Here is a 17,328-nt window from a genome sequence, read left to right as displayed (position 1 = left end):
AACTTTTTTTTTTTTTACGAACTACAGGTGTGACCAGCTTTATATGGTAAGGTTTTACCTTGATGTGCCCTAGAAAATTAAGTAACATAATTGACAGTTCCGTTCAGATTAGTTCCACAAAAAGAGTCTATGTTGACCATTCTATTGTACCAATTATTGCCCTGCAAGGTTCCACCATTTTTATGCTTTCAGTTTTAAACTTGACTTCTCATAATATTTTGAGAACCTAACACAGTTTTTGTAAATGCAGGAATGAAGTGGAAGTCAACTGAATTTTTGTGTGCACTAGCGAGACAAAATGACATTCATGTTTGTGGTGAACGGACATCATGGCAACATCTAACATGGGAGGGAAAGGCATGAATGGACCATGTGGCGTGACTCATTCAGACTGCAGATCTTCTGCCTCTTTGTGGCAGTACTGGCTATTGTGGTGCTGGTCCACAATTTTTTTCAGTTAGAGGTAAGTGGAGCCTATTTTTTCTCCAAGAGGGCTTGAGCACCTATTCCTTTTGAGTTTGTGACTGACAGCATGTAGCTATAACTTGGAAGCACAGAAAAGACTCTGGTGTGGGTTATCCAAAAACCAGGCACAGTGCTCTAGGTATGATTTCACCATGGTCAAGTTGAGGGAAACTATCACTTTCTCAATATGCTGGTTATGCTCTTGTTAATTCATTGCCACAAAGCTGTGCTATTGACACATAGTCAGTTTTCTGTCTGCTGGAATCCATAGGTCTTTTTCTGCAGAGTTATTAGCTAGCCAGTTGACCTTTAGCCTGTACTGATGCAGCTTTTATTTGCCTTTCCCTTTTTCCCTCTTCTGTTTCTGACATTTCTTCATTTTACTTATCTTCTGCTAGTAAGTATTTTCTTATCTATTTCTTCATTTTACTTATCACTTTAGTAAGTGGCGCTTTCAAACTGCCAGTACCAGCAGATTAAAGACCAGCCAAATAAAATCACTGAGGATTCAACTCAGGGAACACTGGAGGCTGACCCTTCCCATTGGCTGTCTATCTGGTGTTCTGCTAATTTGACAGGGGCAACAGAAATGACACAGACACCAACGAAAAGAATAGACTTATTTTACTATTGGTGTTTAAGATACTAGAAAAATGAATAATGCAATTATTTATACAGTTAGTTTACAAAGTTCTAATTCAAGCAGCCCAAACAGCAAACACAATAAGCAAGGTAATGAACCTAATCATTACTCCATACAAGAAAGAATAGTGATTAAGATATATCACTCATTGCCCTAATACCTTATCATCATCCAGATCCCCAGTCACTGGGGAGCCCCTGGGGGCAGTGAGGATTTGGAGAGCCTCCCCCAGCAACTGGAAAGTCCTACACAGTGTGTCCACTCGTAGGTGAGGTGTCCAAAGTAGTGGCTAGAGGGTCCAGCTTTTACAGGCCGAATCAGCAAGCTAAAAATAACTTGCAGTTTTTTGTGGTTTGTGCAGGTAACACCTGGTGGTACTCCCCTCTGACTAACTCAGGCTGGGGCTTGGCCAGAGCCCAGGGCATGGGTGGTGGAGTTTCCTAAGATATCTTGCAGAGGGGCATGGCCTTGGAAATACTTTGCAGACAGATATATAGCCTATGCATGTGTGTTACTATGTATCTACTTTCAGTGGTTTAGTTAACTAACACTAAAGGGCATCAAGCACAAGAAGTACAGGATTCATCAGTAAGTCAACTGTGGCTTGGGCCTGTTGTCCTAGCTGTAGCATTTCACCTGGCCAGGTGTTCAGTGTGGCATGCTTAGCCTACACACCTTGTTAAATTATAGCTGTATTTTATGCATGTGAGCCAATCATTAATTTTTTTATGCTTTCAAGTTGTGGATATCCTGCTTGCAGTTGTAATTCCTCCTGGCTAGTGAGGCGTAAATGAAATGATCTAAAAGAGGGGCTGTAAAGTCCCTTCACCCCCAGAAAGATACAGTTGAATTGGAAGAGGATTACATAAGGGTAAGGAAGATGTTTGAGAGGTCTAACATCACAAGTGACACAGGACCAATAACTGAAGAATGATTTTTGGTACCTATTCCAGTACTACTGGAGACATTAAATAAAAACTGCAGAAGCTGATTTTGAAAGAAGGAGGAATGCTTTTTCATGGATTGTAGCAAAGCTGCAGAAATCCTTGCAGTAAGACTGTGTTGCTGCTAAAAGCATATATTAAAAAAAATCTGGATGAATCTGCAGAAGAAAAGTCCATTAGGGGATACTAAATGTTAAAGATGTCCATCCTAGTGTTCAAGAAATCTCTCAGCCGCTAAGTGCCAGAAACTGGATTAAGCCTTTAGGGGGAAACATTGCAACATGTTTGGTCTGTAATTTTAGCCCATATAGCTGCTGTTGAAAACTGTTCACAATCAAAATACTGTGTGTGATTAACCATTGGTTCAAGTTAGCATGATTTTTTTTTTGTGTAACATAGAAGGCAACTTTTCTTTTGTTGTCTCTTTCTGTGGTTTTGGGGTGGTTTTCTCTGGCCTAGGATGTTGTATAAGGAGTGTTGATATTTTGAATGTTAGACTATTTCCTTTCTTTGTTAAAATTGTGTTTCTTAGAGAAAATAGCTCAGGCAGAGCTTCAAAAACGGAAGGGAAAATGCAACATGAGCGTTCACTCTGTGCTTTTTCTTGCCACTATTCATAAGTATCTACGTGGCTTTTTTTCTATTTAAAACTTCATTCAGTATTTTGTTGCTGCTAAATCTTAACACCATAACATGCAGCTCTAACCCCATTTGTTGTCTTGACTGTTCTGAATGGACCAGCTCTAGTGTTTGTCTTTGTCACGGATTTCCAGGCAGTCTAGTACAGCTGTCTAGGCTGATTCTTTTTGGTCAGAGCTCAAAGCCAGAAAAAGCCTTAGAAAGCTTTCACAGAATATCTGTAACCAAATCTGTTCAGGCTCTGGAAGGAGGGCTTGTTGTTGGTTACTGTTGAAAATGTATTTTTAAATGCAACAGACGTGCTTCTCATCCCCAAATCATCTAACCTAGCTGTCTAAAGCAATTGTCAACTACTCCCCAACTAGCCTTCCCACTTTTTCTTTTTAGAATTTTATACTATTTCATGTTGTAATGTTCCCTCTTACTTTCTTAAGCTACTAATGATACCCTCTCAATAGTCCTACCTGTATCAGAACTTTGCTTTTCTTACCTTGTGTTTAAAAAAAAATAAAATTAAAAAATCAAGCTGTCCACAAAGCATTCAATAGCCAGCTTATTGTTTACTTTGCTTTTTAGTATGGCTTAATTGCTCCCTTGAGGTCCACAGTTGAACACTGCATTATAACTCTGGAATAAATTTATTTTTATTTTAATTTTTTTTGGTGGAGAGAGCCAGACAGATAAAAGGTTCAATAATTTTTGTGAGGTATCAGGATGTTGCCAAATATCACATCTTTAGGATACAGCAGAATTTATGTATTTGTACCAATTGCCTTTAGAGTGACAGAACCACTTCAGGATTGGTTGTGAGCACTCTTTTATTTAAAAGCACTTAGGAAAGAGAGTGTACGGGGAGGAAGGAAGTGTCTTGCCAGAATGAAGTAATGGTGTATGAAATCATAATGGTGTGTGAAATCAGACAGGTGAAACTGAACTAAAGAACTCTGTAAGAAGGATTTTTTTATTTTTGCTGCTAAATTGCAGGTGCCTACAAAAGATAACTTCATCTTATTCAGGTTACTGCTGGAACATTTGTCTGTCGGGTGATGGCTTTTTAGGATTGGCTTGGATACTTGGAGTAGTTTGGCACCCACTCAGTGCTGTGAGACAGTAAGGACAGTGAACCAATCTCATGTCTGTCATAGACAACAAATATGAATAAAGCACCTGGAGTGTAAAATTATTGAAAATAAGATGACTGACCTTTCAGTAACTGGTATTTGTTCAGTTTCAGATGTTGTCTGCTGCATAAGTTCAGACTTTTCACTGGGCAAACTGGCACTTTTTTCCTCACCATGCCTGTTGTCTGGGAATCTCCTGTGATATTTCCTGCTCTAATGATACTGACTTAGGCAGATTTATGGCAACTGTTCCAAATCTACTAGGCCAAGCCAAGAGTTACAGATGGTGGAAGATACTGGGCTTTGAGCTGGAGTTCCACCTTTTCAGCGGCAGTTGAAATACTCAACATTTTCATCAGCCACCTGCTTTATGGTGTTTAACTGAAGACAGATGTTCATTGCAGATCTAACTAAGTACTCTGTGACCCTTTAGAATATCTTGAAGAGCATTAGTGTCTGGCTTGATCTATGTGTCGTATCTAATTTTTGCTTAGCTGGCAGTGAGAATGCCAAAAGCTGAGTAGTTGAGCTGAAACTTCCATTAGTTCTCATGAAAATACAGCTACCTTTTTTCCTTTTTATGACATCTCTAATGCATCAGAATTGCTTGTGGATTTGTTTGTGGTTAATTGACATGTAATCTGTTTGGTCCTGCTTGTGTTACTTGGCAGACATCCATTAAATTACTTTATGGTCACATTTGACTTCTGGATAACTTCAAAGCACAACAAATAAAAGATAGTAATGATAAAAAAAAAACCCCAACAAAACTCTAGTCATACATATGACTCAGTGAGGGGTGGTCATACTTTGGAGGTGCATATCTCAGTGCAGTACCTGAGATAACCTTGGGATGGGGACATGCATCAGTCCAGGAGAGGGATTTCTCAATTGCTGATGAAACAAGAGGCCATCTTCCTTTATCTCCCTTGGTTTTCAGCTGCTGTGCTCTTTGTCATCTAGAAAGTACCACTGAGTTCCCTCCTCTGCAAGTGTTTTGACAGAGCCTGACCACAGTGTCTCCACTCTGCTCCACTCTCCATTTAGTTCCCCTAGATGCTATTGTGTGTGGGAGTATCTGTTTTCTTTTTACCCTCAGTTATCTTCACACACACACTAACAAAAACCCCTCTAACAAACCCAGCAAACAAACAAAGCCCCTTGGGAATTGCACTCAAAATGTATGACACCTTGATTGGAGTATATATAGAAATAAGCAAAGCACTCCACTCTGCTCCACTCTCCATTTAGTTCCCCTAGATGCTATTGTGTGTGGGAGTATCTGTTTTCTTTTTACCCTCAGTTATCTTCACACACACACTAACAAAAACCCCTCTAACAAACCCAGCAAACAAACAAAGCCCCTTGGGAATTGCACTCAAAATGTATGACACCTTGATTGGAGTATATATGGAAATATGCAAAGCAGGGCAAGTGTTATTCAACATGGAGACTAGCCAAAAGTAAAAGAATCTGCATCATAAAGGAAGAGCAGTCTTGAGAAATGCTCTTTATCTGTTTTTCTTAAAGAATTTTTATTTAGCTTTGGCTACTAACTGCAATAGAAAGCTCACAGTTCTGCAGTCTATGACAACTTAATGAAGAGGAGCCAGAGAGATTTGGAAATGCCAGTGAAAGAGGGAGTAGGAAATGGAGTGGGGACAAACTAAGCTATTAATTTGCCTCAGGGCAGGCCTTGTGTATCCATAGGGCTGGAGAATTAGAGCACTGCTTATTGGGTCATAACCTGGAGGTGTTTGAGTTGAAGTGACACTGCGTGTCCTTGACCTCAGCTGCATACAAGTGAAGAGCTGTGGCCTTGTGCTTTACTAAAAAAACTCTGTAAATGGACCGATTTGGAGACATCGAACTATGTTCTGTTTGCTGATGGAGTTTGTTGGCTTAGTGTCCCCTGCATTCTTTTCCACTGAAAAATACAGGTATACCCTTGGAAAGACTTCAGAAAGACTATTTAGGCTGTAAACGGCATCTTCTACATCTCTGATAGGAAGACTGGGTTAAAAATCCTGAAGAAATTTATAGAAGTTTAAAAACAGTGATACATCTGTTTTTAAGGCTGTTTTAGGTAGCCATCTCTCTTCTTAGTTTGAAAGGGCTTACTTTTCCCATGCCCCCCTGAGCCGAAGTACCAACCATTAAAGAACCAACTGAAATTGAACTTTCTGGTGAGGCCACACCTTGAATACTGTGTGCAGTTCTGGGTCCCTCAGTTCAGGAGGGATATTGAAGTGCTGGAGCAGGTCTAGAGAAGAGCAACGAGGCTGGTGAAGGGACTCGAGCACAAGTGCTATGAGGAGAGGCTGAGGGAGCTGGGGGTGTTCAGCCTGGAGAAAAGGAGGCTCAGGGGAGACCTTATCACCCTCTACAACTCCCTGAAAGGAGGTTGGAGTCAGGTGGGGTTTGATCTCTTCTCCCAGGCAACCAGCAGGAGGACAACAGGGCACAGACTCAAGCTCTGCCAGGGGAGGTTTAGTTTGGATATTAGAAAGAAACTTTTTACAGAGAGAGTGATCAGACATTGGAATGGGCTGCCCAGGGAGGTGGTGGATTCACCATCCCTGGAGGTTTTCTGGATGAGACTGGATGTGGCACTTAGTGCCATGGTCTAGTAACCATGGTAGGGTTGGACTTGATGATCTTTGAGGTCTTTTCCAACCTGGTTGGTTCTATGATTCTGTGATTCTCTAAAGAGCTTACACTGAACACACCAATTAATCAAATACACATTCTCCCCCCTGCACCCCTCCTTGGGAAAATGCTTTATTTTTGCTGACTGAGACATTGTTACCTGCTTCTTGGATGCATCAAAATATATAGAAAACTTTACAAATATATTTCCATGCAGTATTTTCTGTGTTATATATATATGCATGAGCAAGTGAAGGGAAGAAGTTGTGAAGGTACCCAAAAATAGAAGCTTGGCTTAATTCAAGAATGCATGTAGGCAAGATTTAAAGTAGAACTGTGCCTATTCACTCACAGCTTTGCTGACATTTACTGGACTAATAAAAGTAACATGCATTTGCAGTTTTCCTTGCTGTGATGGAAAACAAAAATAACTACAAATTGGCTCAGATGGCCTTCAGAAAAATTTTTTTAATCCTTGGTGAAAATGTAAAACAGAAGCAAAAGCTTCCATTGTGATAATGATATTTGGTGTATCTGTGTATAGCTGTCAGTTTACATTTCAGAGTTACAATTAGCAATTTAGTTCCAGGTTTTGTCCTTACCATGGATATCAAACAGAGAAGATTTTGTGTATCCACCCTACATCCTAATGTGCTCATCCTCTTACTCTTAAGCTGATCAAAACCAGCTTCTTACTTCACAGGCTTCAAAAGCCTGTGCATGTCTATTGCTTGTTAGGTTTACCTTTCTTCTAAAAAAGTATGTTGAATCTCAGTGTTGTTCAGATGACTTTATTATACTGGTGATATTTCAATGGACTAAGAAAGGTTTATAACATTAAATAAGGCTTTCATTTAAGTGCTCTGAATTTTAGTACATTACTGAGCAGTTAGTTATGGAGGATGTAACCAGGAATCACTAGGATATTGGTAAGTACAGTGATATTTTAAAAGATTTCCTGTGCCTGAGAACCAACTTGATCAATAGGCTGCAGACAGCTGCATGAGGTTCAACAAGGCAAAGTGCCAGGTCCTGCACTTGGGACGCAACAACCTCATGCAGTGCTACAGGCTGGGGGAGGAGTGGCTAGAGTGTTGTTCTTCAGAAAGGGATTTGGGAGTGCTGGTGGACAGTGGCTCACTATGAACCAACAGTGTGCACAGGTGGCCAAGAAGGCCAATGGCATCTTGCCCTGTATCAAGAATAGTGTGGCCAGCAGGACTAGGGAAGTGATCAACCCTCTGTATTCAGCACTGCTGAGGCCACACCTCGAGTGCTGTGTTCAGGTTTGGGCCCCTCACTTTACAAAGGACGTTGAAGCACTGGAGTGAGTCCAGCAAAGGGCAATGAGGCACAGAAAAGGTCTAGAAAACATTGTACGAGGAAGGGCTGAGGGAACTGTTTTTGTTTAGCCTTGAGAAGAGTCAGTTCAGGGGTGACCTCATTGCTCTCTGCAACTACCTGAAAGGAGGTTGTAGAGAGGTGGGGGATGGTCTCTTCTGCCGTGTCTGCAGTGAGAGGACTAGAGGGAATGGTCATAAACTGAGGCAGAGGAGATTCAGGTTAGGTGTTAGGAAAACCTTTTTCACTGTTAGGATGGTCAGGCACTGGAACAGATTGCTCAGGAGGTGGTGGAGTTTTCATTTCCATCCATGGAAATGTTTAAGAGGTGTCCAGATCTGGCACTGGAGGATATTGTTTAGGGTTTAGGAGTTACAGCAGTGGCAGGCTAATGGTTAGACTCTATGATCTTAGAGGTCTTCCCCAGCCTTGATGATTCTATGATTCTAAATAGCATAGTTTGAAGTTTTAGCAATCTTTCAAATCTAAACTAGCATATTTTCTGATGCTATGTGAATGGTACAGTGTATAATTTTAACCTTTGCTTGAAAAACAATTTTTCTTCTTTATTAAATAGAAATATGGATTAATTCTACTATACACACCTGAAATTGCACATTAACTGCTGATTTTGTACATATTTGAAGGGTAATTTGGATTTGGGTAGCTCAGGAGTCTTAGACTGCTATTTTAAAAATTTTCCTAATGCAAATCTGCAAACTGGTGTGATGTCGTGAAGAAGATGGTATCTCTGCAGTCATTTGCATGAAAATACAGTTTTGGACACTGGTGTCAAGTGACAGCAGAAGACCCCTCCTTTAATCCAGCATTTTTTGTAACTATTTTAGTTTTTAAACACTTGTGTGAATTAGAGGATGTTTGACTTGCCGTTCCATTTGGTGCTAGAAGCAGCTGTATATAGATCTTATGCATAAACAAATGTGACAGGACCTGAGGTTAATGGGTTGAAGTTGTGTCAGGGGAAGTTCAAGTTAGGTATGAGAAAAAGATTCTTCACCCAGAGGATGGTTGGGCACTGGAACAGCTCCCCAGGGAAGGGGTCACAGCACCAAGGCTGACCAAGTTTAAGAATCCTTTTGATTATGCTCTCAGGCACATGGTGTCATTCTCAGGGATGTCCTGTGCAGGGCTAGGAGTTGGACTCAGTGATCCCTGTGGGTTCTTTCCAACTCTGAGGATGCTGTGATTCTGCCAAATAATTTCTTTGCCTCTTAGTCCTAGCTTGTCCTACTACTCTACTTGCTTACTGACTCATGAATTCATTGTCCTTGAAGCATCCATTTTTTGTTTTTTTATTTCAATCTGTATTTTTCAGGGAAAGACACATTTCAGATAATTAGAGAAGTGATGTGAGTGTGACCAGATAAATGGCTGCAGCTGCTACATGCAGCAGACTTCTCTAGAAGGCATGTGCAAGGGGTGCATCAGCTTCATCTGCAGTGTGATGTTTCAAAGAAACCCTATTTCCTTGCATTACATTAAGCAGCTATTAGAACTCATGGTGCTAAAATGTTAGTACAGAAGAAAATGAAACATGAGTTACAATGTACTTTTTGAAAATTTTTTTTTCACATTGCTGATATTTACAGAATATACTGGTAGCCAGAATACTGCCACAGAAAATATTGGAGCTGATCTATATAAAAGCCTTTTGGCAAAGCAGGGTAACCACAGGTTGCCAACCTGTTTCCTTGGAAATCCCACAGTCAAAGCAATAGATTTGTGTCTTCTAGTGAAGCTGCTTCATTTGGTGAGGTTCAAAGCTCTGTAAAGCTAAGCCCAGTTCTTGGGATCATTTCCTGACAGAGCATCTGTTACTCATAGGGTTTCATTTCATAGCAGGGTTTCAGGTAATCTTTTTTCTCCCCAGCACCTGGATGATGACACAATTTTGGGATCAAATTGGATAACGGAAAACAATGTCCAGCATTCTCTATCACAGACAACCAAAACTACCAGGAAGCCTTACTGTGATTATAAGCAACAGACTTTGTCCAAAAGAGAACAAGAGGAACAGGAATCATTGCTTGCTGCAATACAGTGGCCAAAACCCCCTGATGGCAAAATTGCCTTTGCACAAAGCACTGATCCTACACGTAGTGACTTTGTGATTGTAAATTCCAGCAGCTCTTTCAAGGTGGGTGATCAGTTAGAGGTACTTGTTCGTATGAAGGATTTCCAAGGAAAACCCAAGCAGTATGGTGGAGACTACCTACAGGCACGAATTCACTCTCCTCTGCTGAAAGCTGGAGCAGCTGGAAGGATTGTAGATTGTCATAATGGCCTTTACAAAGTCTTCTTTACCTTGCTTTGGCCAGGAGAGGTCAAAGTGTCTGTGTCACTTGTCCATCCGAGTGAAGCAATCCAAGTCCTCCTGCGTTTACGTGAAGAAAGGCCAGACAGGGTCTATTTCAAAAGCTCATTCAAGTCTGGGAGGTATTCAGAAACTACCGAGTGCAATGTTTGCTTGCCTGGAGATCTCCCAGTCTGTAACTTCACCGATCTCTACACGGGCGAGCCATGGTTCTGTTACAAGCCTCGAAAACTGTCCTGTGCCAGCCGAATCAGCCATGCCAAAGGTGGATATCTAAAAGGTCTGGTGACACAAGAGGAAAGCCTCTTTTTCCAAAGGTACGTATGTTGTTGAATCTATGTGTACTTAGTCAAGTTGTTTTGGTATGTTGTTGGTTTGTGGTTTTTTAATACAAACTTTGGCTTATTGTTTAAGTATGACACGTTGCCTTAGAGGAGGAGTGTGTCTGCAGGAGCAGGTGTGTGATGTGACTTGTTGAATAATCTCTTCCCCTCCATTCAGCTATGAAAAAATCTTAGCAATCTTAAACTATAGAAACTTGGCATGTATTTTTCTCTGTGCTTTGAGTTCAGTCCTGGTGCACAGTGCTGTCTAAATTGGGTGGTGTTTTGGGGCACTGTTTCCTCAGTTTTTGTTTCCACACCTACACTTGCAATATCAATAGCAATGCTTTTGCGGTCAAATCTGAATTACCTAAAGAGGGTCCAGGTTTTAGGCTTATTTTAACACAAATTACCAATGGCTTTTGTTCCCCTTACAAGTGATCTCAGATGTAATGCAATGTGTTCCTCGTTGCCCGGCATGACTTTCAGATCTTAGGAATAATTTTAAGTCAGTCATGAGGAAAACACCTGGTTAGAACAAACCTCTGAGCAATACCTGTGCAAGGAGAAATGATTGGTGCGTGTTATTTCAAGTGTCAAACTAAATTAGTTTCACAGTCATCTTTTTCTTCTGCATTCAGCATTTAAAAAAACCCAAACCATCTCAGTGTCAGGGTAGATGTGACAGAACTGCTTCTGTATATACCCTCAGCTGAAATTAGACAAAGCTAACTACTGTATGGTGTCACAGTTGTAGTTGTAGGTTACTGTCTTGCTCCAACAGAGTGTTGAAGGAAAGTCTTTGAGCAGTATGTTCACTTGAGGCCTAAATTGCAAAAGATTTTAGAGCAGCAGCTCCAAATAGTTTATTTAGGAAAGAGCATGTTTGTAATGAAGACCAGAAATCAAAAGTAAATATCAGCAGAACTGTTTTATTTTGTTCTTTCTTATGAAGTTTGTAAGTGGGTCTTTTGAGTGTCTGTGCCTCTGGCAGTTCAGCTTTAAAATCTGTCTTATATTTATTGGTGGTATTTCCAAATGGTTTTTTTTTTTTTTTTTTTTTTTTTTTTTTTTTTTTTTTTTTTTTTTTTTTTTTTTTTTTTTTTTTTTTTTTTTTTGTTTGGGGTGATTTCATTTGTTCATTTCATTCAGCTCTGAGACCCTTGACTGAAGTGAAATGGCTTATAGAAATTAAAATAGTTTAATTCTTAAATGAAGTAAAACATTAGGCAAGAATTCTCTTCAAAAGAGTAGCGAAAGACAGAATAAGGGCTTAGTATTAAACTTCTGCATCTGTCACAGCTGCACGGTAGTGATATATATGTGCCCAACACAAAAGGATCAGGATTCACTGATGTCCACTAACAAGCACTTCTGAGGTCTCTTGGTGCTTAAGAGGATGAGTTATGTTTCTTTGTTTAGCAAATTGCTGTCCTGCTGGAAGACCTTTTTGCTGCAGATCTCTGCAGTTGGTTGGACGTGGGCTGGTACCACCCTCTCCCCCTGAGGCAGGACACACCATGACTAGCCTAGCCTAGAGCCAGAGCTGCTTGTGGTGGTGGTGCTGGACAGCCACAAGCTCTGCTGTGCTGTGGAGCAGGCTGTGGGATCACAAGGGCTGGACGCAGCAACTACCTCAACAGAGGTATCTGCAGGGATAAGCACCTATAGGGAGCTGGCAGAGCTGGGAGCTGCTGCTGAAGCACCATATCCTTTCAGTGGTTTGTCTCCACACATCCTACAAGCTGGGACATTACTGTGGTAAATATCCCCAAAGCTTCTTGCAGATGTCTGATAGCTTGAGAGCTTTCTCGAGATTTGTGTCAGTAAAAGTGTGCACAAGATTTGTGTCTTAGTGCTATGAAATTCTTAGTTTGGATTCAGAATAGTGATAGTGGTCTCTAGGAAATTAGTACAGAATGAATGCAGCTATAGAAGTAAACATAAGAAAAGTCTTAGTGTGAGTATTGTGTGCTTATTTGAAGTGGATTAAGAAAAAATTGAATTAATATTGCCTTTGAATTTTACAGTAAATTTTGCAAATGTGATTATGTTTATTTTTTGTTCAAGTAATGTGAATATCAAAAGGCCAATACTCTCCAGTGGACCTGATTCAGTCATTGTAAAGCCCAACGCACTTACAGGTAAAGTGAACTTCATAAGACTCTTGTTTGTAATTAATAATTAAATTTATGAAAAGAATAACAGGCATCAGATAATAATTGATTTGTTTGTTTTCATAGCATGAAATAGAAATGAATTTTAGATTTGTATTGAGAATACAAAGGCTCTTGGGTGTTAGCTGTAATATAAGTTCAGTACTAATAACAATTTTTTTTATAAAATTGCATACATAAATGGAATTTTTAGGCAAAAAAAAAAATTTAAAAAGAGATGTGTGTTCTCTTGCCAAAAGTGTCTTTTTCCCCACCCCCGGCATTTACTCATAGCTGTAAAATGTCTTAGAGTAACTGCTTACCAATCTCTCAATCTAGCTAAAACAACTGTGCGGTGGTTCTTAATTTCTTTCCTTGTGAAGAACTTTGTCTAACATATTTTGACAATTCTCATTTAAGTATTACTATTACTGCTGTTACCACAGGATGTCAGAACCTACTGCTGTGGACCAGAACCTAACTGTTCTGTGCCCAATCTGAAAACAGAACAAAGACAGTCTCTACTAGATTAAATTGAGCAGTTTTATCTCATTCATATCCATGTGCAAGCTTTTGATGCCTCTAAAAAACCTGCATAAAATGGGATACACAGAGAATAACTTCTGAATTGAAAGCTTTTCGGATGGTTTTTTTTCCATAAGCTCGTAGAAGACTTTTAAGGTAGAGTTCCTGACCTGAGCAATAAAGCCTTTACAGAAAACAGTCTACAGCATTTCTTGCTTCTAGTTTTACTGTTCCCTGAATAAACAGAGTGCTGCTACTAGGCTAGCAGTATCCCCCCTGCCACGCACTTTGCTTCCTCCAGATTCTTTAGATGATGTGTTTGGTTGCTTTTTTAAATCTTGTTTATTTCCTCACAGAAACTGCTGCAATTTTGAGATTTGATTATGTCACCCTTCTTCCTGGAGCTATGAATGATCAAAGCCTGTCTACATTTCCTGGGGCATAATGCCAGGAATGTTATCAACCCTTAAAAAAGGGTTGATAAGAGTAGCACAGTATTCCTCAGGGAAATTCCTTTCAAGAACAGCAGTCCTTGAATAAATAAGCTTAATGCACTGGTATAGTGATCATGAATGTATGGATTTGTTAGGGTTGATAGCACATTCAAATTCATTGTTCTGCTGTTGTGTTTTTCTGTGTGTGGGTAAATGTAGATCAAGTTTTTTAAAAGTTTATTTTTTTGAAATACAAGCTTTTATTTCTATCCCTGGTTTGTAACTACAGATTGGAGCTGTCACTCCATTCAGCTTTCTGAATTCTAGACCAAAACTGGGATGATGCTATACAAAGATATCAAATGCTGATTTACTGTGAGGCATCAAAAAGTTGTTCTATTGCCATTTTTATGTCTATATGTATAGCCAAAGAATCCATTTAAAAGGTAAAAAACGGAAATATTTTTACATCAAAACTTAGGATCAAACAAACTAAGGCTGTGCATTCACATTATAAATTAGTCTTTAATTACATGACCATAGGAAGGCTTTTTTTTCTTTTCTCTGTAGGTTTCCTGTTTCATACATATTGGATGAGTCTACATTACTAATTGGGTGTTTTTCACTTCCTTCATTGTCCCTTTTGTCTGATTTAAAGAATCATCCAAAGACAAAATTCTGTGAATTTTTTTTTCCTGTGGTACTCATGATTGTACTGTTTGTGTTGCACAAACATAATAGTAGTTTGCTTTTCACAGTGTTCCTGTGAGGTCTAAGGAGGTTAACATCCTCTAACCTCTACAGTTAATATTTACTAAGTGCAACACACAGTGAATATTGTATAGAAACAGTGTGACAAAAAATGCCTGTTAGGAATGGGTGTTTAAAGATGCTTATGATCAGATTTTTTGAGTGTTTGGAGTTTGACTATACCTGTGTTACAATGAAGCATCTCCCAGAGGATGCTCTGGGCCCTGGAATGTACTTTTACATAGTTAGAATGGTCCCTGGCATGATTTTGGCCATGACAATGTGTGTTTTATCAAACAGCCGTAAGCTGTGACAGAGCAGGGACTGTTCTTAATACCAAGGTGGGTTAGTGTTAAACAGCTGGACATATCTGCTCCATGCAGCTGGTGTTTGTGCCAGAGATCTCTGTTCTTGTTCAGTTTAGGTGTTTGAATACACAAGTGGCAAAGGAGGCACCTGAAAAAAACTCGTGGAAGTTTGATGTTACAAATATCACACTGGTTACTAAGAGAAATATGGCAGTGTTTGGCTGACATACCTATGAGATTGCAGCCTCTCTTCCCATAATCTCTGGCCTTTGCTTGCAAGTTATTTCCCAACTTCTGCAAGTTAAATAGATGTCCTACAGAATAGAGCTTCCCTGGTGTGCAGTTGTTTCTCATGGGTCTGCCTGTCCCAGGCAGTAAAAGGGAAAGGGACTAGCTGGCAGAGAGAAAGTATGAAATCCATGTAATTAGAGACTCTCATAATCACCATATTCAAAGGACACACATAAAATACTTGGTCATAGCTTGAAATCTAGCATTTTCTGGTTCTGGAGTCCCTTTGGTTCAGACTTCACTCTTCCAGCACATATGGTTGGAGAAGGAGTTTCCGTGTATGTGTTATTCCGTATTCCATATACGGATATTTTTAGGGTGTTTTTTTTGGGGGGGTTTGTTCTGGGTTTGCCTGAGTGGTGTCAGGTTGTGCCCTCGGGGTCGATGCGCTGCGCGGAGCTGCCGCGGGCGGTCGCTAGAGGGCAGCAGTGCGCTGCGGCTCTGGGGCCGGCCCAGGCTGCAGGAAGATGCTCCAAGTTAAACTGTAGTTGTTCAACCAACCCTGTCAGCAGTTGCTGGGTTTTGCTGCAGAAATAGGGAGTGAAATACTTGGGCTTACAGAAATGCGATGCATCTATGTGGTTGTTGTTTAATCCCAGCCAGCAACCAAGGAGAACCCAGCTGCCCACTCACCACCCCACGGTGGAATAGGGGAGAGTGTTGAAAGGGTAAAAGTGAGGGAACTCATGGGTTGAGATAAAGACAGTTTAAGAGGGAAAGCAAAAGCCATGCACACAAGCAAAGCAAAACAAGGAATTCGTTTACCACTTCCCCACGGCAGGCAGGTGTTCAGATGTCACCAGGAAAGCAGAGGGCTCCACCACGCATAATGGTTACTTGGGAAGACAAATGCCATCACTCCAAACATCCCCCCCTTCCTCCTTCTTCCTCCAGTTTATATGCTGAGCATAATGCCATATGGTGTGGGATATCCCTTTGGGGTGAGCTGTCCCGGCTGTATCCCCTCCCAGCTCCTTGTGCACCCCCAGCCCACTTGCTGGTGGGGTGGTACAAGAAGCAGAAGAGGCTTTGGCTCTGTGTAAGCTCTGCTCAGCAGCAACAAAAACATCCATGAATTATCAACACTGTTTCCAGCACAAATCCAAAACACAGTCCTCTACTAGCCACTGTGAAGAAAAGTAACTCTACCCCAGCCAAACCCAGCACATTGATACATAATACTTTCTTGCTTTAAACTCAGAAAGATGTTCATATATATCCCTGTAGATTATGGAGGTTGGTTTTGTTGTATGTTCCTTTCAAAGAATTTTTCTCTTCCAGATTCTAGCAGTGTGGACAGAGCTGAAGATCCCACAGCTTCTCCTTCTGGTTATTATTATGAAGACCAGTGGAGATCCAGGACACACCGGATCCATAATTTTAACAATTCAGATGATATAATTGAGTGCTTGCAAGGAAAAGTAATCCACTTGTTTGGAGACTCTACAATACGTCAGTGGTTTCAATATCTGACAGCATTTGTTCCAGGTTATTTCTTTTTTAATTTGGTTTTGTCCTTAAAGACCTTTGCAAGGCTTTATTTTTCACATCTCGGGCACCGAGGTGATCTTACCGAGTGTCAATGACAAAACAAAGGAAGAGGAAAGACAAAACCTCAGAAGTCCTGCCAGACAATTAATCAAATGTTTGAGCCAACACTAGAAACACGTAGGCCTTGGAAATGGGGTCACAAGATATCTGCAAAGTTGGCTTTGTAAAAGACAACTGTGGCTGCGAGATAAGGTGGCCTAGAAGCCAGGGCAGAAGTCACTTAGGGTGCCTCTGTAAGGCAGCATCACAGTCACAGGATTAATTTTGGAATGAAGTAGCAAACTACTTTCTTTACTGTTTGTAGGTTTGGGGCCCTTTCCCTTATTTTTACTTAAATAACAGTATTTCAGTAGCCAATTAGATATTCCTCCCTCCCTCATCCCTTTCCCCTAAAGCAGTTCAATCGTGTTGGAATACATACTTTGAGACTCCTTAATGCCTAGAAATTGAGGTAATCTTTACATTTTATGGGGTCCTAAAGTTGCTAGAAGTTGTGAACACTGGATTCATAGGGCAGCAATGACGAGTTGGAAAATTTCTTTTTACAAGAGAGAGCGAAATAGTTTGGGAAACTTGGAAAAGGCATTGACAGCATTGTGAAGTTCAAGTGTGCTCTCTTATAAATTTCAACACCCATAAACTCCACTCTGAAAAAAGGTGCTCATCTTCTGTTTAATTTTATAGAGTTTTTAGAATTATGTTCAGATTTCCTTACCTCTGCTACTTTTGTCCTATGGCCCTAGCATCTTGTTGATAGTTTTAATCTCTTATGTCATCTTCCACTAATGCTTGCTCTTGGGTTTTCAGATCTAGTGGAATTTAACCTGGGGAGTCCTAAGAACGTGGGCCCTTA

At 40.4% G+C, this 17,328-nt stretch overlaps 1 protein-coding gene across 1 annotated transcript in view; it reads left to right on the top strand.

Annotated features, from left to right (window-relative positions):
- Positions 1-370: 370 nt before the first annotated feature.
- Positions 371-17,328, top strand: part of NXPE3 (neurexophilin and PC-esterase domain family, member 3) — a 17,448-nt gene continuing 490 nt past the window's right edge. Inside the window, exons 1-5 of the mRNA XM_009084714.1 lie at positions 371-463; positions 9,694-10,454; positions 12,531-12,604; positions 16,206-16,412; positions 17,283-17,328. The exon at positions 17,283-17,328 is cut by the window's right edge and continues 490 nt beyond it. Coding sequence (XP_009082962.1) covers positions 371-463; positions 9,694-10,454; positions 12,531-12,604; positions 16,206-16,412; positions 17,283-17,328 — 1,181 coding nt within the window. The remainder of the gene's footprint in view (positions 464-9,693; positions 10,455-12,530; positions 12,605-16,205; positions 16,413-17,282) is intronic.

Source organism: Acanthisitta chloris, unplaced genomic scaffold (genome assembly GCF_000695815.1).
Source record: "Acanthisitta chloris isolate BGI_N310 unplaced genomic scaffold, ASM69581v1 scaffold3321, whole genome shotgun sequence".
Taxonomy (NCBI): domain Eukaryota; kingdom Metazoa; phylum Chordata; class Aves; order Passeriformes; family Acanthisittidae; genus Acanthisitta; species Acanthisitta chloris.
This window is presented reverse-complemented; position numbering and strand designations above follow the sequence as displayed.